This window comes from Myotis daubentonii, chromosome 3 (assembly GCF_963259705.1).
Source record: "Myotis daubentonii chromosome 3, mMyoDau2.1, whole genome shotgun sequence".
Classification (NCBI taxonomy): domain Eukaryota; kingdom Metazoa; phylum Chordata; class Mammalia; order Chiroptera; family Vespertilionidae; genus Myotis; species Myotis daubentonii.
This window is the reverse complement of record NC_081842.1, coordinates 8,568,509-8,595,088: the sequence shown is the minus strand read 5'-3', so window position 1 is coordinate 8,595,088 and position 26,580 is coordinate 8,568,509. Positions and strand designations below refer to the sequence as shown.

The window sequence follows — 26,580 nt, the reverse complement described above, 5'->3', positions numbered from 1 at the left end:
CCACCGAGCCAGGCCCAACCAGGAGACCTCTGCCCAGGACCCCCCCACATGGCCTGTGGGCCCCCAAGGCCAGGGCCTCCCCACCAAACCTCACAGGTCCCAGCCCTTCATCCTGAGCCTCTGCGGACACTGAGGGCAGGGGCCCAGGCCGGAGCATCCCTGGACGAGGTGCCCTGGTAGCCGCTGTGGGGAAAGACGTGGACAGTGCAGTGAGCTCAGGAGACAGGTCCCGCCAAAGCGTTACCTCGGTGTCCAATCAGCTCATCCCCCCGGAGCCAGCGCCACGCTACAGATCGAGGCTCTCGCTGCCCCGAACTGATGGATCAGCCTACCGCCCGTGGTGGTGGTGGTGAAGTTTCTGGCTGTGTCCCCCTCCCATTACTCACCTCCATCAGGGTGTCCCAGCAACCTCACTCATCAGCCACGGCCCTGGCCGGGACCCCTGGCTCTGCTTCAGAAACCCCAGTCCAGGCTAAGTCTGGGGGACCGTTCAAGGTCAGACTCGGAGCCCAGGAACCAGGCTCAGAAGTCCTCATCCTGGGGGAGGCCAGGCATGTCACCTTTAGGACGGCTGGGGGCACACAGGTCACCCCTCGGAACAAGGCTGAGGGGTGTCAGGTCACCCCTTAGGACAGAGATGAGGGGCTCAGGACAGGGCCAGTGGAGGCTCAGGTCACCCCATCGGCAGAGGAGCCTGCTGGTCTGGGAAGCGAGTGTGGGTCCTGGGAAGAGGGTGCATGTCTCCAAGACCCCGACTGGCCCTGGAGCCACAGGACAGCCCCGAGCCAACCGGTTGCCGACCACCATCAGGCCCGACCTCCCTCCAGTCCCACGGGCCCTGCTCTGCAGAGATGGAGCGTCCACTGTCAGGTGAGTTTATTCCTACAAAAGATGGCAGGCTCTGCTCAGCCAGTGTCCAGTGCACAGGAGCAGGGTCACAGCAAGGCCCCTGGGGACAGACCCCCTTGGCACACAGATGGCGCTGGACCCCAAGGGCCGGTGAGGGCGAGGGCCACCGTGTGGAAAGACTCAGGACCATGCAGGGGTCCAAGGAGGAAGGACAGTGTTGTCCAAGCTAGGACGTCCCGTGTCCCCCTGGAATGGAAGGTGGTACCCGGGGTGCTCTGTCCTGGAGGATGGGGCCATGATCCCCCAGGGCAAGGCTGAGAGGCCACAGCCTGCCCACTGCCCGCCTGCCCGCAGGCGCCAGGGGCAGCAGCCTGGCGGGAGGGCGGGGCGGCCTCAGAAGCCCTTGTCGATGCTCAGGGTGCGGCGGGTGACGTGCTCCAGCTCCCCGGACACGTAGTCGGCCATGCTGATGCGGTAGTGCGCCAGCATCTTCAGCATCAGCCGCAGGTTCAGCCACCACTGCTCCCGGGGCATGCGGTGCCTGGGGCCGGGTGGGACCGGGGTCAGGGCACCTCCTTGGCCAGAGCCCGACCCGGGACCACACCCCCTCCTCTGAACCCTGGACCCTGCCCAGCCCCCGACATGAGTGGCCCCTGGCAGTGGTGGCCCTCCGGGGCCTGCACCCAGGACGGGCTCAGCACCAGGGGCAGAGTGGGAAGCCTGTGCATTCGGACCTGACAGTCCGGCTGGCACACCCCAACCCTCCCCTGTCCCAGCACACCAGCCCGGGGAAGTCAGGGCCCCGGGGTCCACCCTCACTTCGGAGGGACTCACTCAAAGTCAGTGTCCTTCTTGAGCTCGGTGACAGGGCTGAAGGCCACCGCCTTCTTCTTAAGGCCAATCACGCAGGCCGAGTCGGGGGCGTTGGCGAACACCCGCCCTGTGGACACAGGCATGTGCTGCAGCCACCCCCAGGGCCTGGCCGAGGCGCGGTCCGCCGAGCCGCCACCCTACGTACCGTTGCGGTAGACGGCCCGAAGCTTCTCGGACATCCAGAGCATGGCCTTCACCCCCAGCTTGGTCCCGTAGTTCCGGTCGAATGGGGTTGGAGCCCCGCCCTGCAGACACAGTGCGTGAGACTACCGGCCAGCCGAGGCAGGCCTAGTCCCCACAAGTCCCACAACTGGCCCCGCTGTGACCTCAGGTGAGCTCTCACACAATACCCCTGCCTGCAGCACCCCTGTCCCTCTTCCACCTCAAATCTGGCCTAAAAGCCACTTCGAGAGGCCAAGGCAGTGGGCTAACTAGTCACCAGATGGGATGACTTTGTGGGACTATGCATGTGGCAGCAGATAGGTCCCCGTGAGCCAGGAACCCCCAGGGGAGAGCAGCCTCGGGGTGCACACAGCCCTCACATCGGGCTGGGAAACCCCACAGCTCCAGCTCCTTGCAGGGCCGCTAGGAGGCTAATGCAGGGTGAGGATATGGCATGGAGGTGACCACAGGGGCCCTGGCCCTGGCCCTTCCTAGCTGGTGGGGAGGCCTCCGCAGACAGGAGTGTGGTCTCCCCACCTGAAGATGATGAGCACTTTGCCAGGGGAGTGAGGACGAAGCAGCCAATGACCTGCTCCACAAAGATGTGCATAAAGGAAGGTCTCATCCTGCTGTGTCCTGACCCCTCGCCCAGGTGCAGAGGGAGGCAGGGGGCCAGGGGCCGCGCTCCCCACGCCCTACCTGCTGCAGGTGGCCCAGGACATTGGTCCTGCAGTCGAAAATGCCCTTCCCCTCGGAGGAGTAGAGGTTGTACAGGAACTCCGTGGTGTAGTGATCGTGGCATTTCTCGTTTCTGGGGAGAGGAAGAGGGGGCCTGAGTGAAGTGGGGGCCGGCTCAGGCCTCGCTCACTGCTGAGCCTGCTGAGCCAGGCCACGGGCCCCTGGGAACACTGACCCCACCCACCCCTCTCCAAGGCCACTTCCACCTTGTTGACCCACAGCCAGGGTCTGGAAGCACCTGCCTCGCGAGGCTTGGGCCGACCCTCCCCCAGCCGGGGCCCAGGCCCACCCGCGGCCTCACCGCAGCACCAGGCCCCTCTGGATCTCCGTCTTCATCTTCTCCGTCATGTGCTCCACATTGGCCTGCAGGAGTGAGTGACACGGTGAGCCGGGGCCGGGGCAGCAGCCATCACTGCCCCGCTGCAGCCAGAAGGCAGGCTGTCTGGGCAGGAATATTCCAGGCTGGCTGACAGCTGGAGCCAATGTGACCAGGGGTGATGGGGGGACCCGGGGCCTGCAGGTGGCAGAGGGCGCTGAGAGGTATCGGTTGGGCCATGAGGCCACGGGAGCCACAACATGGACACAAAGTGGGAGACGCAGGAGGAAAGGGTGCAGGGTCACGGCCAGGCCCCCTCACCGGCAGTGAGCCCCGCCTGGCCGGGCCCAGCCTCTGCACCAGAAGGGGACCTGCTCAGCCCTGCGGAAGGAGGAGGCTGAGGCTCAGCTCACCTTTAAGTCTTGGATGTTAAAAGGGTCCTCGAAGATGTAGGCGGCGTCGGCCCCCACGGCGATGCCGGTCACGGTGGCCAGGTAGCCACAGTAGCCGCCCATAGTCTCCACGATGAACACCCGGCGCTTGGTCCCCGAGGCCGACTGCTTGATTCGGTCACAGCTCTGGGGGGGCCAGGGGTGGTCAGCGTCCTCCCCAGTGGGCAGCTGGAACCCGCTATGCTGCGGAGACCAGGTCTCCCCCCAGAGCTGACTGAGGGTCACAGGAGGCCAGGGCAGTCCCACGCCCCACGTGCCCTGGGGACGACAGGAGCACCACTGGCTTCTACTAGGTGAGGCCAGGGACTCGCTAAGAGGTCTTCCCTGACCTGCAAGCAGGGTCACTGCGGCCGGTGTAGGTCACTGTGAACTGTGGCCTTGGATGCCAAGGATAATGTGACACAATAACCCTAACTCGGAACAGTTCAGCGTGTGAAAGAGAATTGTCACGTTAAATAGAGAATCGAGCAAAAGGAAATAAAACGCCTAGGTTCCTGGGGTCTGGACCAGGAGGCCCTCCCTACCTCCATGGCGGCGTTGACGGCGGTGTCGGAGCCCAGGCTGAAGTCTGTGCCGGGCACGTTGTTGCTGATGGTGGCTGGGATGACGCACATGACGATGCACAGCTCCTCATAGGAGCCGCGCGCCTCCACCAGCTGCAGCACCCCCTCGTAGGCCTGTGGGGGCGGGGCGCAGGACCAGAGAGGCTGGGCTGGGGCCGGGGGACGGGCCCCACCCAGGAGCTCTGCAGCCCCTTGGGCCAGGGAAAGTGGGGCCCAGGGAGGACAGGAAGGAGGCCGGCAGGGCCTGCCCGGACCCCGTCCACTCCCTGCAGTCTGCAGGGGGCTCAGGCTCCTCCGGGGAAAGCAAGAGCATCTGCCAGTCACGAGGGCTGCCAGCACCCGGGTCACACGGCGGTGCCCACTGCTCAAAGTCCACCTAAGACCACCCCGTGCACGGCCACCACACAGGCCTCCTGCCCAGAGCGCCCCACCCCCACCTCAGGGGCCAGACTGCGAACTGCTCCCTGTCCTTCAGCCACAGCTGCCCTGCTCCCCCCCCCCCTCGTCCTGCTCCCCCCACCCCAGCGCCTGGGCTGCCAGCTTTCATCTGAACTGCGAAGCCTTAAGGTAAAAACCCTCCCCAAACCAAGACCCTGCCAAGAACCTCCCTGCACACGGGGTTCCTGGAAGAGCCACCTCAGCACCCCAGGCAGCACCCCTGCGGCAGCCTCACCTCGAAGCCTCCGATGACCAGCAGGGCGTGGATGTTGTACTTGCGAATGTTTTCCACGATTTTCTCCATGTAGCTCTTGGGCAGCGTCCTGCAGTGGGAGACAGTGAGACGAACACTCGGTGTATGCACAGACCACCAGGCCGGAAGTGCACACACTGCACTGACCTGCGTCTGACCTGCGCCTGACCTGGTTACAGGCGGAAGCAGAGGCTCCGTGCCTGAGGCATATGGGGCACGGGGCCCGCCAGTGCCCCTGCCAGGCACTTGTCAGGTGATGGAGGAGCCCCTCCCCCCTGTGGCCTAGGTGAGCTCTTAGCAGACGTGGGCCGCCCAGCAGCCTTCCCCTGCGCAGGTGACCCAGGTGAGCCCTCAACCAGGAAGCCCAGGCCGGAGGCTCACAGTGGTTCTCAACCTGTGGGTCGTGACCCCTTTGGCGGTCGAACGACCCTTTCACAGGGGTCGCCTAACACCATCCTGCACATCAGATATTTACATCACGATTCATAACAGTAGCAACATTACAGTTATGAAGTAGCAACGAGAATAAATTTATGGTTGGGTCACAACATGAGGAACTGTATTGAAAGGGCTAGAAGGTTGAGAACCACTGCATAGCATGCCCTGGCAGGTCACCAGCCAGAGGGGGACCTAGCCCAGGGCCCAGGGTGGGTTTCCCCTTGCAGCCCCCATTCTCCCCGCTGAGTTTACACTCTGATCTCCCAGCCACCCATGGCGGCCAGCTGCCAGCCACTCACCTCTTGGTGCCCAGCATGGAGCCTCCACGCCCCAGCCAGCCGGCCACATCGTGCCAGCCCACCTCTTGCACCTGCAGGAGGGAGGCACAGCTTCAAGGGGACAGGCCAGAGGTGCTCGCGGATTCCATCTCAGGTGACGGACGTGTGCCCAGGGGCAGCATGCCCACAGGGGAACAGAGCAGGGTCCCGGGAGCCTAGCCCAGGCAGCCGGCCTGGACCCATTCCCCTCCCCGGGAGCTCACCCCTCGCCCTCATCCTCTGATCTATCTTCTTCATGGGCCTGAGTTGGCCAATCCCTGTGTTTCGGCATCCAGAGCCCCTGGTTTGTTTGTAAGCAAGCTGGGGAAGGGGGGGAGTCAGGGGGGTAAAAATCAGCCAATGACCAGGACACCCACCACCTGGCACCTACCTGACCCTTGGCCAGGCCTTCAAAGCCGTCGTGCACCACATACACCGTGTGACCCTGGGAAATGCCGGAACGCACCGCCGAGCGCACGGCCGCGTTCATGCCAGCCGCCGGGGCCCCCACGTTCAGGATGGCCAGGGAGAACTGGGTCTTCAGAGAAGGGGACAGAGACAAGAGCATGAGCTTGGGCTGGGAGAGACGGCTGACCACACAAAGGTCAACGAGAGCCACCAGGCCCCCCAGGAGTGACACGGATCTGTCCTCAGGGCGCCACGAGCTGAAGAGCAAAAAGGCCGCAGTGCAGGCCGCGCTCAGAACCTGCAGGCCCGGCCACAGGCATTAGCAGGATGTGGTCACTAGGGGGCTAGAGCCCCTGTGGTGGCAGCAGGGAGGGTTCGGGCCAGAGTCCACTCCTGCCCGAAGCCTCGGCTATCACCCCACACTCAGGGGTCAGCATCCAGCACCTCAAAGTCCTTGGTGAGTGGTACAGAAGCAGAGAGAAAGGCCTCGTTAAGTACAAAGAAGCAGGTGACACTACTCGGGCTAATTTAACCTGATCTAGCCAAAATAGTATCACCTCAACCTGGAATCGACATAAGAAATTACTAACAGCCGAAACCGGTTTGGCTCAGTGGATAGAAGGCCTGAGAAATGAAAGGTCCCAGATTCTATTCCAGTCAAGGGCACATGCCCAGGTTGTGGGCTCGATCCCCAGTGGGGGGTTTGCAGGAGGCAGCCGATCAATGATTCTCTCTCATCACTGATGTTTCTAACTCTCCCTCTTCCTTCCTCTCTGAAATCAATAAAAATATATTTAAAAAAAACAAAACACAAATGTTTTATTAAAAAAAAAAAAAAGGAAGAAATTATTGACAGGCTATTTCACATCCATCTCCCACACCGTCCTGGGAACGCGGCCTCATGCCCAGTGCTCTGTGGCCACATGTGGCCAGGGTTTCGCCAGGCAGTGCGGCTCCAGTGGCCCTGGTAGCGTCCCGTTGCCCCAGAGGGGGGCACACCCCAGCCAGTTCCGGGAGGGGACTGCAGCCCCCTCTGCTGTGTGGGGCCTGGAGAGATGGACCGGGAAGGAGATGCAGAGAGGGTGAGGCGCTCCCCAGGCTAGACACACTCTGCAGGGGTGCCCTCAAATCGGTGACGTTAGTGACAATGGCCACAGCATTTACCCACCCCACGGCCTCTGCCGAGAGGCAGCTGCCACTCCCTGTGTCGGCCCCCCCTGGCCGAGGCTCCCAGGGCAGCAGATCCAGGACCCCACCCTCCAACACTGTGTTAAGGGGACCCTGTCCTTGCCCCCCAGGACTTCAGAAACAAGTCCTGCTGTCATCCTCATCTTGAGGAGAGGCCATTCCCCAGGTTTGTAGTTGTCTTGAAGGGGCTCATGAATGTTGGATCCCTTTTCTCCTGAGCTAAGTCTACAGGCCTGACTTAATTTCTTGCAACTGTCTGGTAAGCAACTGGCCACCATAATCCCCAGGCCCGGACACTGGCTGTCTGACATCTGCTGGTCCAGCAGAGGCCGAGCCTGACCCTCCCAGCTCACAGTTCAGACCCCACACAGGAGGGAGGGGCCCAGCCCAGCTGAGTCAGCTCGGAGCTCTGCTCCCCATGGACAGACCCTGACCCCGCAGGCTCTGCGGCTCACACCACCTCACCTTCTCTTTGGAGACCTTCTGGTGTGCAAGCAGCTTGTAAATGTTCCAATTGTTCTCAAAGCTCCTGGAACGAAAGCCGGACATGCACCATGAAGCCCACACCCACAGCCCACTCCCAGCCCCCAGCCAGAGCCCCCAGCCACAGCCCATGGTGCACCCCACCTCCTCTCTCTTGTTGCCCCAAACCTGGGCCGGATGCCATCACTGGACGGTGGAAGACCCCATAAAACACGCAATGCCTCTCAGCTAAGCCAGGACCCACATCCAACCTGCCCGGAGTGGGCAGCTCCAGCCCACCCCACCCCACAGCCTGCCTGCTTCCCTCCGCAGGGACCACTGAGGCCCCGTGGCTAACTGCAGACTGCTCGGCCACACACGCGTGGGAGGAAGGGTCTCAGGCGATGCAGAGGCCATCTCTACAGCCCTGATGTCCCGCATGTCAGGGGCTGGCTGTGTGCAAGCTGCCAGGAGTCTGCGTGGAGCCAGCCCATGCGGCTCTCACCTGCCACGGAGCTGGATGGCCTCGTCAAACCTCTTCTCATCCATGGCCTTCTGCACCTCCTTTGTCTTAAAGAAAAGGACAAGCACAGACTGCAGGAGGAGCCTGGAGCATACACAGCCGCCACCTGGCTCGGTGGGCCTGTCCCAGGCCTGCCCAGCAGCGGTCACTGCCAAGGCCAGCAATCAGGAAAGCTGGCCGAGGCCGAGTGGGCCCTACCTGGCCTGGCCAATGGTCCTCCCTGGCCACCCTCGCTCCTCCTCAGCCCCTGGGGCCCCACCAGGGAATGAAGGCTGAGGCCCATCTGGCCCCCAGGCCCACAGCCAATGCCCAGCCTGCTCAGCAGCAGAGCTGGTGGAAATCATGGCAGGAGGTTCTTTCAAGAGAAGCCTCAGGGAGGCCCAGTCTCCCACTCATGTGCCCTCTTACCCCACCCTCCCCTGGCTGCAGGGCCCCCCAAACCTGTGGAGCCAGGGCGAGATCCCCACACCCAGCCTCTCAGCCTCTCTGCTCTCACCTCCCACTCTCTCTTCCAGTGGCCCCTGCTCCAGCCACATTGAATGTCCCCACACCGTCTGCCAGAATTTACCCAGTGGCTCCGGCCACCCACTCCTCCTCCCTCCCATCTTTGCCCCAAATGCCTACCCCAACCACCCAGTTTGCAAGGTGGGTCCATGGCCGCTGGCTCTGGGAAGCTAAGTGACCTCAGCTTAGCTCCCCCCTCTCTCAGGGCTCGTCCCACGCTGTGGACATGCTCATTCCCCTCCCCAGGACTGCAGGCTTCAGACACCCTGAGGCCCGCTTGGGGGGGATGGGGCGCACACCCAGACAGCCGGGACATGTGACACATGAGGAGGCGAGGCTGGGAAGGGGCTGTGCGGGCAGACTGCTGGAGCCCTGAGAGGCCTGGAAGGACAGGTAGCTCTGGGGGGAGGGGAGAGCCAGAGAGACCCCAGGCCGTATACTCACCACCTGCACGCACTCCATGAGGGGCAGCCGTACAGACTGGTTCCCTGACAGGCTGACCACGCAGGCCGGGGTGTCAGGTGTGCCCTCCAGCAGCGCCATCACCGCCTCCATGCCCATCTTGCTGCTCTGAGGGGGAGGAGTGGGGCTCAGGCAGGTGCAGCCCACCCTCAGAGTGCACACGCACACAGACACAGGCACGTGCACACACACATGCACACAGATACCGGCATGTGCACACACACATGCACACGCATGTACATGCAGACTTGCTTGGCCCTTCTCCGCTCTGAGGGCCACACTGAGCCAGCCCCCACACCATGTACAAACCCTCAATTTTCAGAGCTCCCCCCCAAAACACACACTGGCCAAAGCTTCTAGAACAAATGGCGACAAACAGTGACTTAGTATGACCACCATTCACAACAGCCCATCCAGACACCGCTTCACGGAGCCAGGTTTCCAGGGTTCTTTCTACCATGACGAGGTTTCTGAGGGGGCTCCTGTATGTCAGGGCTTTCCTGTGTGCGTGTAAATGATGAACACGGGCTGGTGGGCTGGGCCAGCTAAACCATGTAGGCAGTGGTTCTCAACCTTCCTCATGCCGTGACCCTTTCATACAGTTCCTCATGGTGTGGTGACCCCCAATTTCATTGTTACAAATTGAACATAATTAAAGCATCGTGATTAATCACAAAAGCAAGATGTAATTATATATGTGTTTTCCGATGGTCTTAGGCGACCCCTGTGAAAGGGTCGTTCGACCCCCCAAAGGGGTCGCGACCCATAGGTTGAGAACCGCTGACGTAGGGGCTGTCCTCCATGGGGACGAATCACAAATGCAGGTCCTGGCCCAGCCAACAGGGACAGACAGACAGGTGTGCAAGAAAGCGAGGCTGAGCTCTGCTCAGGGAGAACGGCAGGCTGGTCCCGCCTCCTGCTGCTCCCGCAGACAGAGCCCGGGTCTCTGGATTTCTGCACGTCCTGGGAGCAAGTCTCCACCTGCGCGGGTTTGTTTTAGTAACGGCCACAGAAGGAAGTGCCTGTCCCCCTCAGAGCACCATGCTGTAGCTCGTTCGGGAAGACTGGGGTTCCCTGAGCTCAGGCGTCTCCCCTGTAACTCGACACAGTGTGTGTGCAGGTGTCACCCTAAAGAACTGGCTCAGGGACCAGTGAACAATGCCGCCGCTCTGGCTGCGAGAACAAACTGCCCTTCGCCTCTGACCCAGGCATCTCGCTCGTGTCTCCCACAGGCTCCCACGAAACGGCAGCCGGCCTGCTCTCCTGCAAGCCGGGGAGGCCCCGGACCCACCCCGGCCATCTCTGCTGCCCAGGCTTGGTGGAGGGTGGGCGCCTGGCCCTTATGTCCCAGACCCCTCAGGAGACTGTCCCCAAGGCCTCGCATAGAGTGCAGAGGTGCCTGGCCAGGTGGGCAAGGCCCTCTGAGGCCAGTGTCCCCACTGCTCTGTGGGGGACTGAGGAGGCCATGGGCTGCTCAGGGCAGTAGAGCGGCCTCAGCTCTCCGAGGGTCAGAGCAGGCGATCCAGCCTCATGCCAGCACAGGGGCCCAGCCCTCGCATACAGGCTCGTTACCACCCATGGGGCTGCCCCTGGCCAGGCCCTGTCTCCATCATCTACAACTAGATTCCCACTTTGCAGAGGACAAGAGGGGCCCAGCAGTAATCAGAATGACAATAGCACCCTCAGGCCATACTCCAGCCCCCCTCCCTCCCCACCCTCCAATCCCCCCACTCCCCAGCGCCTCAGTGCCCCCCGGATAGGAACTATGCTATGGACTGGACTCGGAACCACCAGACTCGGACCCCGGAGGACCCTGCGCAGGCCTGGCCCCTGCCACCCTGCCCTCCTCCCCCCGGGACCTGCCACAGCAGTTCCCAGGAGGGCCGGGAGCTGCTGACTCATGGGGCAGGGACGGGCTGGCCCGGAGGCAAGGTCCCCACCCAGGTCTGCGTTTCCCCCACAGAGAAACGGAGGGGCCACACCTCGGTCTCACCCATGAGCACCGGCACAGTGAGGAGATGTTCGCACACACCACACATGCACGCCCCCTCCGACGCCCATCACACTGGGACCAGAGCAAAGGCCCACCTACCAGGATGCGGTCGAAGGCCGAGGGGGTCCCTCCCCTCTGCACGTGGCCCAGCACGGTCACACGCGTGTCAAAGCCCAGCCTCTGGACCACCAGCTGCTCATTGGGAGAGAATAAGGGAGTCCCTGGGTTCGCTGCCCACCTCCACTGTCTCACCACCCACAGACCCCAAGCCCTGGTCCCTGCCCCTCCCCACCAGGCCTCAGGGATTCTGGCATGTCAGGGTCCTCAAAGAGCCAGCCCAGGGTTCATGCCCACAGATGTGTTTCTGTGTACGTGTGTTTCTATGTGTGGATGTGTTTCTGGCTACACGAGTGTGTGTTTCTCTGTATACGTTTCCATGTGAGTGTGTGGGTGTTATTTCCATATATAGGGTGTATGTCTCTATGTGTTTCCATGTGAGTGTCTGGATGTGTTTCCACGTGTGTGTATTTATGTTACCCGTGTGAGTGTGTGGACATGGAGTCCCAGGCGGGCCTGGCCTGCAGGGAATATGTCTGAATGAAGGCTGCGGCTGGTTGGTGACGGCCAGGCCCAGGCAAGGGAAATGGCCTTCGGCCTTAAGAGCAGAGGTCAGTGAAAAGCAGCCAGTGGGCGGGGACACCCAACAGGTGTGGGGGAAACCTTGGCCTCTGGGGCCAGGACTTCTTAGGGGGCCCAGGCACCCCCCACACACATCTGTTGTCACTGAGGAAGCGCTCCAGGAGGGGAAGGAACCCAGCAGATGCTTGGGGACAGAGATAAAGGGAGCCCGACCCGCTGAGCCCCACCCCTCTCCCACCCACACGATCCAGGCCGCTCTGGGGCCCCTCCTGCACTCACGTCCTTCACGTAGCGGGAGGTGATGGGCTTCCCGTTGCGGTCGATGGCGCCCTCGGCGATGATGATGATGTTCAGCCGGGACCCTCGGCTTCGGGTCTGGGTCAGAGACATCCGGAGCTCAGCAACCTCAGACACCTGTCCCGACACCCACCTCCCAGGGGTCCACACCGCAGGGACCACCCCCCGGTGAGGAGCGGCCGACAGGGACCCTGTGGCCCTCCTGGAGGCGGGGAGAAGCAGGTGGGGGGTCCTTGCCACAGGCTTGGGAATTGGGGGGCAGCAAGGGAAAAAGGGAGACGAGGCAAATGGTACAAGTGAGCACGCCCTTCCCACTCACTTGGCCGAGCCTCTCGCACATGCAGTTCTCCCAGCCGTCCTCAGGGGGCGCCTCGGGGATGAACAGCCAGTCGGCCCCAGAGGCCAGGGCGGATACCAGGGCCAGGTACCTAGAGGAGCGGAGGGGCCACCTGCTCAGGGCTGGACCCAGCACCCCGGGCCCCGGGCCCCAGACCCGAGTCCCCTGAGCCTCACCTCCTTTGTCCTCCCTGCATCCAGCCCCAGAGACAGACTCCCACCCCCCAGCGCACACCCAGTGTTAGATGAGCACCTGCCCTGTGCCAGGGGCCATGGAGGCGCCACACCCTGGCTCCTGCTCCCCATCGCCCCTGCACCCCTAGATGGCAGGACCCCCTTACCCGCAATGCCGCCCCATCACCTCCAGCACAAACGTCCTCTGGTGGCTGTGGGCACCGAACAGAGAGAAAGGTCAGTGTCGAGCCTCTGGGAACTGAGCTGCACGGCCTGCCTCACAGGCCAGCAGAACCAGCCTCCCTCGAGCCCAGGGGCCAAGCCACGCTCCAGCAGACCAGTCCCCTCAGGAGTGCCCGGCGACACTGGACACCAGAGCAACAGGACCGACCACTCTCCTTATTCCCATGGTGGTCACGTGTCTGAGCAAAATGTGGCCTTGGGTTCCTGACCCGCCTTCGTGCTGGTTTTCACTGACCTCTGCTCCGAGGGCTGAAGGCCATTTCCCTTGCCCGGGCCTGGTCGTCACTGGCCAGCGGCAGTCGGATGACCCCCCTGGGGATGTGCCAATCCCCAGGGCCCCTGCTGACCCTGCAGAGGGCGGCCTCGCCCCTCCCAGGAGGACAGGATCCCCAGCCTGCCCGCCTCGCTTGCCCGCCTGGCAGCCTGGCCGGGCCAGTGGGGGCTGCGGGCCTCGCTCACCTCTGGGCGGTGGTGGTGATGGCGTCAATGACCTCCATGATGCGGTGCAGGGCCGAGTCCGTGCCGATGGTCATGTCGGTGCCACAGAAGTCATTGTCGATGGAGCCCACCAGCCCAGCGATGTTCAGGTGGGAGTAGGTCTGAGCCGTGCTCTCTGAGATCTTGCCTGGGGAGGAGCAGCGGAGGCCAGCTGAGGCCCCACTGGCCACGATGGGGGCAAGAAACCCCACCTCTCACCCCCGTCCACCAGGCAGTGTGGCCCAGTAAGGTGCCCAGGCTCAGCTCCCCCTACCCAGGTCCTGCAGTGGGACTCCCAAGAGGGGAGGGGCCACTGAACCCCTAAAGCTGTGTAGACTCATCACCCTGAGCAGGAGACCTCCAGGGCAGTCTTAGGGTGACCGCACCCCACTTCCAGGCTCCACACGAGCGGCACAGACTGAACTCCAAGCGGGCTTTCCAACTGGCAACCTTGCAGCTATGTGTCTTTGGGTGTTATCAAACGTTAACTCTTACACTTCTGCAAACTACGACAACGTCCGTAACCCATGTCCGGAATCAATTACAGACAAGACTTGTCCACACAGCGTGGGGTGAGTCAGCCTGGGACTGCTGTCCACCCTGCCTGGGGGTCCCTGATGCTGGGCTCCAGGGGCTCCGGCTCAAACACTGACCTCACTACCAGCCAAACCCAGCCGACAGCTTCTGCAGTTGCCCAGGGTCACCTGACCTTGGGCTGGGCCAGGCCCACTCCTCCAGCCAGCAGCCAGGCAGCGTCTCCCCGCCTCCCCTCGTCCTGCCTATCCCACTGCCACCAGCAGCGAGGCAGGCAGTGAGGCCTCCGAGCCGCCCCCCCACCCCCACCCCGTGCCTGACTCCCCTGCCAGCCGGCTCTGGCCGCTGACCCACCTTCCTTCACCAGCTCCTCCAGCAGGCTGCCCCACTCGCTGCGGAAGATGTTGGCGCCCGTGAGGCTGCCATCCCCACCTATGACGCACAAGTTGGTGATGCCGCGATGGACCAGGTTGTAAGCGGCTGCCAGGCGCCCCTCCCGCGTGGTAAAGGCCTTGCAGCGGGCACTGCCGATGATGGTGCCACCCTGTGCAAAGGAGAGGGGAGCCTTGACCAACAAGGCAGCAGAAGGGACCTGTGCTGGGGGGTGTGGGGGGGACGGTGGACCCTGCAGAACTGAGAGGGTGAAGTCCAGGGCCTCCTCCAGAAGCCTGGGCCGGGGTCCCCCTCCCCGGGGAACATACCAGGAGGAGAATATCCACCTGTCAGTCTTGGGAAGTTCAAAAAGGGTAACCAAGTGAGCAGGCCCCCTGCCCACTGCGCCCACCGACCCATTTGTGGCTCGTGATAATGACTGGCCACTTGAATACGCCGGGTGTCACCAGCTGGCCTGGGGTGAACAGGTGACAAGGCCTGCACCCCTGTCCCAGCTCTGTGGGAGGATGAGGGTCTCCCCACAGAGACATGATTCCAAAACCACCACTCCTAGGAGTCCTGGCCCAGCAAGGTGCCCGCCCCTGCCCAGTCAGCTGGAGGGAAACCTGGGCCTTGGCCACTGGGTGGGTCAGAGTGGTGACGAAGGGGAGGCTACTCAGATGCCACGCCAGGCCGTGTCCAGCATCCCCTCCTCCCTGCACCCTTAGCTGGAGCTGAGAGTGAGCTCTTGTGGTGGAGGCGCCCCAGGGCCATTGCCACTCCACAACCCACGGCAGCCAGACGACTTGGTGAGCCTGAGCCAGCCCCTGGGGGACGGGGACGCTTCTGTGCATAGTCTCTGTGTGCGTCTGCGTGTCTGTCTCTGTGTCTGTGTGCGCACACACGTGCTCACAGGTGGAAAGGGCTCACGGCAGGCCTTACCAGCTGGATGATGTTAGAGACGCTGAGCCAGTTGGCTGGCTTGATGTTCTCACCTCCTTCCACGAGGCCCTCGTAGCCCTGAAACCGAGGAGCACAGGCATGAGGCAGGCACCCACAGCAGCCGGACAGCACCCTTGTCCACGAGCAGGGGGCTGGGAACCCGGCCAACACCCCATCCGGCAGGAAGCAGGCTCCTGGGTCCTGACCACGAGGCCCCAGGGCCTTGGATGATGAAGCTGGGGGTGGCCAACAGTCAAGGGGAGAGGCCAGGGCACCAGGTGGGCCTCCCGGAACCTCTGCAGAGCTGAGAAGCTACTTGTTACAGAGTGTGACTCAAGGGCAATGCGCTCCCGTCACAGGTGGCCCACCTGGTGAGTGCCCAGCAGCGCTCTGCCCTTCCAAGACCACCCCCCCCGGAGGAACCCGCTGTCCTGCCTCCTCCGGGCATCGATTACATGTAGAAGTGACAGCAGCGTCTGCTCTGTGTGTCTGGCTCTAACTCAACCTGGCGTCTCCGAGGCCCCGCATCGCCGTGCACAGCCGTGTCTCAGCTCGCTCTGTGCCCCAGGCCGCTGTGTGTGCCCCAGTCATGGTCCGCCCACCGATGACGGACATGGGGAAGGTCTCCAGCTTAAGGCTATTAGAAATGAGGCTGCTAAGGACGCACACATCTCCTGCGAGAGGGCTCCTGAGAGCTGGGTGCCTGAGCAGCTACCAGAGGCTCAGGTGGCGCCCGCTGTGCTGTGCTGACCTCCTCACCCGCCAGCCACACAGCCGGGCTTCTGTGCTCCAGCCCTCAGTGCCAGCCGTGCTCGTCTTCATCCCGGGGTCTGCATGTGGGTCCCTGCAGTTGGTTGTGTATTAAATTTCCCTAGTGACCACTTACTGTTTTTCTTTTTAAAAAAAATGTTTTTATTGATTTTTAGAGAAAGAGGGAGAGGGAGAGAGAAATAGAAACATTGATAAAAGAGAAACATCAATTGGCTGCCTCCTGCATGCCCCCTACTAAGGATCAAGCCTGCAATCCAGGCATGTGCCCTGACTGGGAATCGAACCAGTGACCTCTTGGTGCATGAGTCAAGGGCCGATGCTCAACCACTGAGCCACACCGGCCAGGCCACTTGCTGTGTGTCTATGACATAAGCCACTGATCATCTGGACCACGTCTGTGAGAAGTACTTGGTCAGGTGCCCTGTCGGTTTTCTGTCACATGACTACTCCTTCCTTATCAGTAGGAGTTCTTTATACAGTCTGGATAGAGGACAGGGGCATTTTATTAATGGTGAAAAGACAGGGCACCACCATGCTGAGATGAGCAGGGCCGCCTCCTCCAGGCAGTCCTCCAGTCCCCCCACTGAAGTAGTAGATGAGCCACTGCCCCTGCTTGGGGCTAGAGCCCAGCTTGGCTCTGGGCATCTACCTCCCCTCTGCCTCCTCCCTTTAGCTGTCCCACCTTGTTCTGTCACCTATGCCTGTAGGGTCCTGGGCAGCGAGGCCCCGGAGGCAGTCTGGGGCAAATGCTCCCACCCCTGGGGTGGAGGTGCAGCACTACACAGGAAAGAGTGCAGGGAAGTCCCAGGGAGGAATATTTCTTCAACTCAGGACATAACAGGTTCCCTCACCAGCCCCACAGCCCAGCCGGAGTTTTGCAGGGCAGTTGCCCATTCTTCCAGGAACCAAAATTAGGGGAAGGTTCGCAGGGCCACAGGAGGAGTGAGACCCCCAGGCTGGGGACCACCAAGCTACCTTCCATGGCTTAGGCCAGGCTATGTCCTTCCCTTCCTTCCCTTCCTTCCCTCCCCGATCCTTTGGTCAGGAATTTGGCCACAAGGATATGAGCCAGCCCTGCCACCACCAGCCCAGCATAGAAAAACAGGAAAATGACCTGAAAAGCCACAGCAGGCACTGTCTGGAGCAAGCAGCTACAAAACAGGCAGGTCTCAGTCTGCAAAACCCAGGGCCAGGCACAGAGCCAGAGCACAGCGCCAGCCTGGCCCCTGGCCACTGCGTACCAGCTCGAATCCAAGTCCCCCACACACAGCTCTGCTGGAGCTGGGACAGCGGCAATCGATCGTGGTTCCCAGGCCTCGGAATCAGACTGGGAACGGGGCTTGTACCACCAGCTTTCGTGGCTCTGCACCTTGCAGACGGCAGATCATGGGCTTCCCAGCCTCCAAACCATGCGCCTGGGCTAAGATGGCATGAACAACAGGAACTGAGCAGGCGGCTCCGAATGGTCAGCCTGGGCTACGCTCAGCATGGCCGCCTCAGAGCAGCTGGGCTTCTAGGGCACCTGGCTGCCCCCACAACATCCATTCTAAGAGACCTGGGAGGGGGTTTCAGGCGTCTTTTGGGGTGGCCCTGTAAGCTCCAGAATGCCACTTCTGCTGAATTCAGAAGGCAGAGGACAGAGATGACAGCTTCCGGTCAAGATGGCGGCAAAGGCAAATGTGGTCCTCGCCTCCTCCCACAACCACAGCAAAATTACAACCAAACGACAGAGCCACCATCATTCAGAACTGCCTGAAACCCAGCTGAACAGAAGTCCTCCAATTAAAGATATAGAGAAAAAGCCACATCAAGACTGGTAGGAGGGGTGGAGATGCTGAATGCTGGTCCCACACCCAGATGTGGAGGCTGAAAATCAGGAGGGTGCCCTGGCTGGCTTGCTCAGTGGTTAGAGCAGCAGCTCAAAAGGCACCAGTACATACGGGGGATGGGGGTGAGGGGACTGAATTGTCCATCCAGGGCTGGACAAAGGCAGCTTTCTCCACAACATAAGTGCTGGCAGAAGCCATTGTTCCTTTGCTGAGCCCCCTGACCACAGAGCCAGCAGACAGGCAGCATATCTGAGTCTCCATCAACCTGGTTAACATTGTTCACCCCACCCTGGTGATTCCCTACGACCCCACCCCACCCAACTTTCAGGCCCTCTGAAGTCACTTCCAGTGACTTTTCCATACAAATGGCCTGTCTTGGCTCGTGCTTCAGATTTCCTAAAATCTCTCAAACAAGCAGCATTTGGCCTAGGCATACTACTTGCTAAGTGGCCCCAGGCTAGGCACTAGCTGCAGGCAGCCTTGGTGCACAGTTGGCCTCTCCCAAGCACCTCCAAGCCCAGCACAAGTAGCAGCCGTCTGCAGATTATTTTGTAACTCAAGCTGGGGGTTCCCAAGCAGGACATGGGCAGTGGCTGACCTTGGCCTGACCTCCCAGGCAGCCCCGAGCTAGCGCACCCAGTGGATAGCTTCAGACCACATCAAAGCACCACCCAACCACCTCCACAAGTGCAGACTCAGAAGACAATATTGTGATAACTACATATGGTGTCAGATGGGTCGCTTTACCAGGGTGGTCATTTCATAGGTTATATAAATGTCTAATCACTCCTGCTCTACACCTGGAACTAATATAATATTGTATGTCAATTGTAATTGAAAATTTTTTTAAAAAATTATTTACAAAGAAGTCTCACAACCCTCCTCTTCTAGCCTTGGAACCTTCTAAAATGTCTCTCTCACCCAGCCAACGTGGCTCAGTGGTTGAGAGTAACCTATGAACCAGAGGTCACGATTCGATTCCAGTCAGGCCACATGCCCAGGTTGTGGGCTCAATCACGGGTGGGACGTGCAGGAGGCAGCCGATCAATGATTCTCTCTCATCATTGATGTTTCTATCTCTCTATCCCTCTCCCTTCCTCTCTGAAATCAATAAAAATATTTTTTAAAATAAAATGTCTCTTGCACACCTCTACCCACTTAGTGTCACTTCTCCCTTCCCCACCCCCAGGGCAGGCGCCCAGGCAGCCCAGAGCTGGCTGCAGGCCAAGTGCACTGCTGGCAGCTCTCCTGTGTCAACTTTGAGCCCACGGGTCCAGTTTGGACTCCTGGGTGAATAAAAGCCATTCCTGTTCACGGAGCCCTTCTCGCTGTCGGCTGTGAAAAGTGCTTTAACTCACAGCACTGCATTAGCTTTGTGCCTTAATCCCCACAAAGAATGAATTGGTACCCTCATTTAACAGAAGAAGAAACTGAGGGTCAAGGAGGTGAAGGAACACATCTGTCACAGGTGGGCAACCTCAGGCAGGGCTTGGACCCACCTGTCCCTGTCTGGAGGCCACAACCCGAGGCCCCTCCCAAGAGCCTCCCCAGAAGACTCTAGACCAGCGGTTCTCAACCTGTGGGTCGCGACCCCTTTGGCAGTTGAACGACCCTTTCACAGGGGTCGCCTCAGACCATCCTGCATATCAGATATTTACATGACAATTCATAACAGTAGCAACATGACAGTTATGAAGTAGCAACAAAAATAATGTTATGGTTGGGTCACAACATGAGGAACTGTATTGAAAGGGCCAGAAGGTTGAGAACCACTGCTCTAGACCATCATCAGGGCATGGGCCCCACCTGCCCAGCAGCTGAGACTCTGAGGAGACCTGCTTCCCAAAGACAACCTGAGGCTTTGCAGGGTCCCAGCCCCCCAGTCCTGGGCTGAGGGTCGGAGCCCTGCAGGGGGCAGGGGCCTACAAATAACTGTTCATTCATTCATGCGGCCGGAGCTGGGTGTGGCCCTGGGCAACCTGGGGCCAGGGGAAGGGGCAGGGACAGCCCACAGGGGAAGAGGGAGGCATCGGGAGAGCAGAGGGGCTGGGGTTCGCTTCTGGTTGCCTAAAACGTGATAACAAAATAACACGGGGTCTCCAGAAAACCACAAGACAATGGAGGATTCCTCCGTGTGTGCCTGTGAGCTCGTCAGCCCCAACGTGACACAGGCATGGGGGGCGGGGGCATGAGGCGAAGGGGGCACCAATTTGGTGAGAACAAAAGAGAACACTACTCTGCCACTTGTCCAAGGGGGCTGTTTGCTGTTGTTGCCTGGGTGATCCACACGGTGTGTGTGTGTCAGGGGTACGGGGGTGCTGGAGGGAGGAGGGGGACCGGGCTGGAGGATGACAGGTGGCGGCTGAGCTCCCCGGCCTCACAGGAGGAGGACAGCAGCTCTATGCCCTCCTATCTCCACGTCACAAGCACCCAGACTGGGGGGAAGGCTCCTCGCCCCACCCCAGAGCAGGGGCCGGCTCCCTCCCATTCTGCCTCTTCATCACCCTCCCCTCCCTCTAGGCCTGAGCCTCAAGTTGAACAAGTGACCACTGTGAGACAGGGAGGTGTCCCCCACCCTCCCCCCCACTCCCCGCTGAGCACGAAGCCCACCAGTGTGGGGCCCGGACCCCGCCGGCCTCACCTCGTAGATGAGGAAGACCTTGGCTCCCACGTAGATGCCCATTCGCGTCACGGCCCTGACAGCGGCATTCATACCTGGGAGGGAGGCAGGGGACACAGTCAGTGGAGATGCACGGATGTCAGGGCCCGGGACCACCCTCCTCAGGGGGTGCCGAGCTGGAGTGGGAGGTCCAGCCCCAGGTCTCAGGGTGAACCCGTCATTGTAGCTGTGGCGCATTCGGAAATAAGCTGCCCAGAGTTAAGCCAGGAAACTTCCCATCGGGCCTCATGCAGCCTGAGTGTGGGCACCAGGTGTGTGCAAACACCCATCACTTCAGGCCTCATCCAGCCCCTGCTCCCCCGCAGCCTCCACTATGACATGACCGGGGGGGGGGGGGGGGGACAGCTCAGGAGCACCCTGAGCATCAGCCCCTGCCCCAGGCCCCGAGGGTGGGCTCCGTGAAACAGGAAGAGGGCAGCGACCCCAGGGCATGGGGTGTTGGGGGGTCGGCAGCCTCAGGCAGTGTGGCTGAGCAGGCTGGCACTCCGGCCCTCCTGCCCGCACACACACAGGGGAGCTGCCAGGCTGGGGTGGCCACCCCTCTTCCCTGTCCCCGTAGCCTCGCCCTTGTGCCTAGCAACTCCCCTGCAGATTAGGTCCCTGGAAAGGGACATTCATGGTGCTGGAGGAGGCAGCACGTGGGGTGCTCCGAGCCCAGAGGAGCCTCAGCCCCCTTCCCCGACAGCCGGTTCCGAGACCCACAGAGGGCAGAGGTGTCCACCTGCGGCCCCTCCATAAGGTGCAGCCTGAACGAAGCCCTCATGGGAGGCCCTTCGCGAGACACAGAGCACCAGAAGTGGGCCTGCGTGACCGTCCCCCTCCCATGTTTTGAGGGCACTTTGGGGCCTTGCCCAGGGGACAGGCCTCCAGGTGGCCAAACAGCCAGGACTGTAGCTGCCACAGGCCGGGAGCATACCAGGTCAGCTACCCCAGCCAGTGGCCCCAGTGTGGGCATCCTGAGTGGGCCCAGCCCCCACACTGACCAAAACCTTCTTTACCGAGAGTCCATGCTGCAAGACACCTGTGGCTCTGAAAAGAGGCAGGCAGGGACCCTATGTCTTCAGAGAGAAAGGAAGAATGACGGCCACGACCCTGGCCGGTGTGGTTCCGTGGATAGTGTCAGCCCACAGACTGAAGGGTCTCAGGTTCAATTCCTGGTCAACGGCGGGTACCTGGGTGGCAGGTTCCATCCCCTGCCCCGTCAGGGCCCACACTGGAGGCAACCAATCGAAGTGTCTCTCTCACATAGATGTTTCTCCCCTCCCTCCCTTTCTTCCACTCTCTCTAAAAATTAATGGGAAAAACATTCTCAGGAGAGGAGAGGATTAACAACAACAAAAAGGAATGGTCACCACCCAGGGTCCCGCCCTCTGACTCTGCGTCCAGGGCCAGATCACAGGAGACCCGTGCTTGGTCTCCCCAAGGACCTCCCTGCTCCTCCCCGCTAACCCTCCCCCTCCCACCCCGCCTTTGTCTCTGGCACCGAGCCAGAGCACATGGGCTCATCCTGTGGTCTGACCCTAAGCTTTCAAAAGCCTTTTCCCTGGAGGCCTATGCAAATGCCCCCGTGGCCAGGCCCCCCAGGCACCCCCCCCCCCCCCCCCGCCTTCCTGGTCCCTGAAGTCATGGAGGCTGGTGGTGCCCATCTGCTTGGGCATCCTGCAGGGGCACCATGGCTTCCAGGGTCCCAACACCTGTGTGGTCCACATGGTGACTCCAAGATGAGGACTCCCAACCTTTACCCTGTCACACCCCTCTCCCTGGTCTCCAGGTCTCCAGCCCGGGAGGCAGGGCCCAGGGGAGCGAGCAGCAATGAGACAACGTGAGGGGGCCTCACAGCACGTCAGGAGGACCCAGTGGACAGGCAGGGCCCCTGCAGGCTCAGGACTCCAGGCTCCTACAGCAGCAGAGAGGCATGTGCACCATCCCATCTACAGATGAGAAGCTCGGGTCTCCGGGGGAGGGTGGGGACCGGCCAGAGCCCCAGCAGATGGGGGCACCAACCCCTCCAGGGGCACAGTGAGCCGCCCTGTGTCCACCCACAGCAAAGGCTCCCACGGCCCCACATCCAGTGCCCAGGGCTCCTGGCGTGGGGCACCCAGACGCCAGGGCAGGCAGACCACAGAGACCACACTCGCAGCTTCCACACTGGGGTGAAGTCAGAGAACCCCAATTCTGAAGAAACTGTGAATGTCTCATGTGCCCCAAATGCATGGAACTAGGATAGCAGAGGCTGAAGTTGGGGGCAGGAGCCAGGGGGCACCCCCCTGCCCAGATAGCTGGGGTGCCCCAGGAACCTGGATCAGAAGTTGCAGCTGAGGTCGGGGGGTTCGAGGGCTGCAGGCTCCCCTGGCCCCCTGCCTTCTCGGGTGGGGTGGGGGGCACTGAGGAAGATGAGACAGCAGTAAAGCTTCCTGCTCTCGCCCCCAACCCCGCCCCAGGGGGCCCTGAGCCGGCAGCAGGTGGTTCACTCTAGGCTATCTGCCTCTCCCAGCCACCTCGCTAGTGAGGCCGCTGTGCGCCCATTGCAGGCTCAAGGTCCAAGCCCCACCTCTGCCAGGCAGGAGGGGGCCAGCAGCCGGAACAGGGTGAGGAGAGCGGGTGGGGGTGGGAGTCAGTGGCCAGGGACTCAGCCCACCGTCCAACCCAGATGTCTTCCCAGTCGCCCACCCCTGACTTGGCCAGCAGCTGGACAGGCCAGCCTGGGGCCAACGCCATCTCACTGGCCAGCCCGGCAGACACAAGGGAGCCCAGCGTTAGGGTAACATTTTCAGCCCTCAGAGGTGAAACCAGACAATGTTAAATGAAAACTCTCGACTGTCAGCCCAGAACCGGATGCCATGGAGACGGCAGCCCGAGGGCATGGATTATCTGGTACACCTCACTGTGTACGGAGCCTTCTTAAAAGGCATTTTAAATGACTCTTTCATCTGTTTTTTGTCCTCAAAATAAACCCTGGGCCAGTGAGAAGAGTGGGCAGGGGAGTAGCTGGGTGTGCCGGCTGAAGGGGCATGCGACCCACACCCCACGCCCCACGCCCGTCCGAGAGGGCCAGGGAGGCGCATCCCATGACTTCCTGTTGGAGAAAGTCCACGACGTAACCAGAGTGACTTGGTCCCAGTCAGCTCCCAGCGTACAAGAGTGCGATCATGAGACGCTGCCGGGCTCAGCAGGACACTACAAGTGACAGGTGACATGTAGACACTGAGCCTGGCTGGGACATACGAGATGGGAGGGGACTCGAGGAGCGAAATCTTCACCTGCAAGTATAGGACATCAATGTCCTACTGGTCACCAGAAAGAGGCAGGTCCTGACTGTTCTTTAGGGGCTGGGAGGGGGTGCCCCACTGGGGGCGACCGAGGGGTGGAAGGGTGGACAAGCCGGGCTATTTTACATGTCTCTAGTTCCTTCTGCAAAGTCCTCTGATATCTTTGAACAATTGACACTTCCTGTGGTCACAAGGAGAGAGAGGTCCCTGAGCGGGCAGAGGACGCCACTTCCAGGCTGACTGGAAGGAACCTGCCAGGTGGCCTGTCTTGCCTCCTCCTCCCTGTTTACAAAAGGGGAAACCGAGGCCCAAGGGAAGTGCTTGGGCCGGGCCACAGGGCTGGTCAACGTCGGCTCAACCAGGACCCAGGTCTGGCCCTTCGCTCAGTGAGGTTGGCTGGTTTGCACACATTCCGACCAATGCAGACTGTAGCACCTGGGAGGTAAGTTTCATCCACCCCAGCTGCTGTCAGCCCAGCACCCACAAGGGAGGCCACACAGAGGACAAAGGAGGACAGGCATGGGACCCAGGAAGGCAGACACCTTCTTCCCAGGATTTGCAGAGCCCGAAACTGGGGGCGTCTGTGCAGTCCTCCTCCATGCAGCTCCAACCAGAAACCATGGCTACCACCTGCACGTTGGAGAGAGCACACAGGAGAGGCGTGGAGGCTGCCAGGGCTCTGGGGGAGAGGCGACACTTGCAGAGAAAAGCACGAGGCCAGCCAGCAGGTGCACTGACGGCCACACTCCAGCCGTGTCCAGGAAGCGCTGCCCGTTCTGTGTGAGGCACCAGGGCCACAACTAAGACTTTACACCCTGATCTAAATGCATGTCGTTTATCCTGCCAACCCCCTTGGGTGCTGTTGTCTCCACTGCACAGACAGAAGCCTGGGGTGGAGACCACTCTGCCTGCAAGAGCCGTGGGAGTTGGGGGCCTCCTGGGCCTCTGTGCCTGTCTGGCGAGGTGGGTCCTGCCCTCTCAGGGTGTGTCCTTTCCCCTCTAATCTCACAGGATGATGCTTCCCCAAGGCCACCCTCCAAGCCCGCTCACCCCAGCCCGGCCTCACTCGTCAGGCTCTAGGGAGGAACCGGCAGCAAGTGCTCTGGCCATGAGGGGCCGTGGACGTGCAGGCACGCTGAGTGCCAGCCAGGCCAGGCCCTGAGGGTTCAACCTGAACCTGCAGGAGGGCCCCTGGCAGGCAGGGACACACACAGAGGCCAATTTGTTCTGCCTTCCCTGGCTGGTGAACGCCTCTTCCCTGTTCTGAGTGGGGAATGGGGAGTTGGGGGCCTGAGGAAGGGATGGAGGTGTGTGTCTGCACTCGAATCTGGGGGGAGGCCGGTCAAGCCCGCTGTGCAGCTTGAGGGTGCTGGCTCTATCCCTTGCAGTCCTGCCCCTGGTCTCCTTAAGGCCTCTCCTGAAGTTCAGGCTGTATTCCCAGCTGTGGTGGCTCAGTGGATTGAGCATCGTCCCATGGACTAAGAGGTCCCAGGTACGATTCCCAGCCAGGGCACATGCCCGGGTTGCGGGCTTCCTCCCCAGTAGGGGGTGTGCAGGAGGGAGCCAGTCAATGATTCTCTCTTATCACTGATGTTTCTATTCCTCTCTCCCTTCCTCTCTAAAATCAATAAAAACATATATTTTTTTAAAGTTCAGGGTGCAGCCACATGGCCCAGCACAACAGGTGCCAAACTGGCCATCCCAGGTCAGAGCCCGGCTCTCAAGGTAGGCAGGACAGGACCAGGCTGCCAGGAGGGGGGCTGCTGGGATAGACACCCCCCTCCCCCAGGCAGGGCACCAGCTCAGCTCTGCCAGGCCCCAACCGAAGGACCTTGGCAGGCCACCACATTGGGCTTCCCCTGTTCAGGGGTGAGAACGAGTCTGAGCTAAAGGAAACTCCCTAAGCCCCAGACAGCGCACCTCCCCAAGGTACCCTCTTCCTCACTAGGCCTCAAAAGGAGAGTGAGGAGCTGTTCTGGGTAGGCACGCCACCCCACGCCTGCCAGCCCGGATGGATGGATGGGGAGGGGTGGGCGGGCGTTAGAGCCGCCCTGGAGGCCTTGGTTGGGGGAATGGAAATGTCCCCAGGTCGCGGTTCAGGAACCAGGAAGAGCCCGGCTCTCAAGGTACGCGGGCACCTGCACAGCTCAGCACGGCCTTCAGGGAAACAGGCCTCCTGAAAGGCGCCACCGGGAAGGGGCGCGGGGTCTCCAGGTCGGCAGGAGGGGCGACAGCGGCCAGTCCTGCGCCGGCCCCGCGCGCCCTGTCCCCAGGCCACGCCGGCGCACGGACACACCTCCGGCGGGCGCGCAAGGAGGGGGCGGAGCGCGGAAGCCGTGGCGCGCGGCACGTACGCGGGCGACCGGGCGCGCCGGGGAGGCTGGGGGACCGGAGGCCCCGCGCGGACACGGGGAGCCGCTGACCCCAGGTCCCGGGAAGGGTGGCGGGTGCGCGCGGAGGGGCCCGGGGACAGGGGGACGCCCCCGCCCGCCGCCCCGCGCCAGGTCCCGCTCCCCGCCTACCTTGCGCGTCGCCGCCGCTGGTCAGCACCCCGATGGCCTTGCCGGCCCCGCACATCCGCAGCTTCTCCAGGTCCACGGTGGCCATGGCGGCGCCGAGACTGATGGCTCGCTCTCCGCCCTCACGGCTCGCTCTCCCCGGCCCCGCCTCCGCCCCATCCTGGCCCCGCCCCCGTGTGAGGTCACCGCTGCCCACGCCGGCGGAGCGGCCGAGGAAGGCGTCCAGCGCCCCCGCTCGGAATGCGGACGCAGGTGTCCCCAGGGTGCACGCCGGCCACCTGAACCCCCAACAACACACTAGCCAGAGCCCCGCTCGTGGGGATCTGCAACTTTGGAGAACCGCGGTCCTAAACCGGTTCCACCTCACCCAGGTGTCCGCGTATTGAAGTCTATTCCAGTGATGGCGAACCTTTTGAGCTTGGCGTGCCAGCATTTTGAAAAACCCTAACTTAACTCTGGTGCCGTGTCACATATAGACATTTTTTGATATTTGCAACCATAGTAAAACAAAGACTTCTATTTTTGATATTTATTTTATATATTTAAATGCTATTTAACA

At 61.4% G+C, this 26,580-nt stretch overlaps 1 protein-coding gene across 1 annotated transcript; it reads right to left on the bottom strand.

Moving 5' to 3' along the window:
• Positions 1–859: 859 nt before the first annotated feature.
• On the bottom strand, positions 860–26,170 carry PFKL (phosphofructokinase, liver type). Its single transcript, XM_059686598.1, has 22 exons — positions 26,025–26,170; positions 20,195–20,268; positions 14,954–15,031; positions 13,994–14,183; positions 13,088–13,253; positions 12,553–12,597; positions 12,195–12,303; positions 11,858–11,953; positions 11,039–11,131; positions 8,929–9,054; positions 7,963–8,027; positions 7,461–7,524; positions 5,791–5,937; positions 5,382–5,452; positions 4,627–4,714; positions 3,915–4,067; positions 3,352–3,516; positions 2,924–2,985; positions 2,584–2,695; positions 1,868–1,967; positions 1,684–1,789; positions 860–1,390 (listed from the first exon to the last, which is right to left on the bottom strand). Exons 1-22 carry the CDS (start codon positions 26,107–26,109, stop codon positions 1,243–1,245), a joined length of 2,343 nt encoding a protein of 780 aa, XP_059542581.1. The 5' UTR covers positions 26,110–26,170; the 3' UTR covers positions 860–1,242.
• Between the last annotated feature and the right edge of the window lie 410 nt (positions 26,171–26,580).

Bases quoted from the DNA above. Each gene is read 5' to 3' on its own strand.
- PFKL (XM_059686598.1), bottom strand. From the start codon at position 26,109: ATGGCCACCGTGGACCTGGAGAAGCTGCGGATGTGCGGGGCCGGCAAG. The intron at 8,028-8,928 runs GTGAGTATACGG...CTTTTCTTTAAG, and splicing joins TCATGGAGTGCGTGCAGGTG to ACAAAGGAGGTGCAGAAGGC. The intron at 1,391-1,683 runs GTGAGTCCCTCC...ACCCGGCCCCAG, and splicing joins AAGAAGGACACTGACTTTGA to GCACCGCATGCCCCGGGAGC.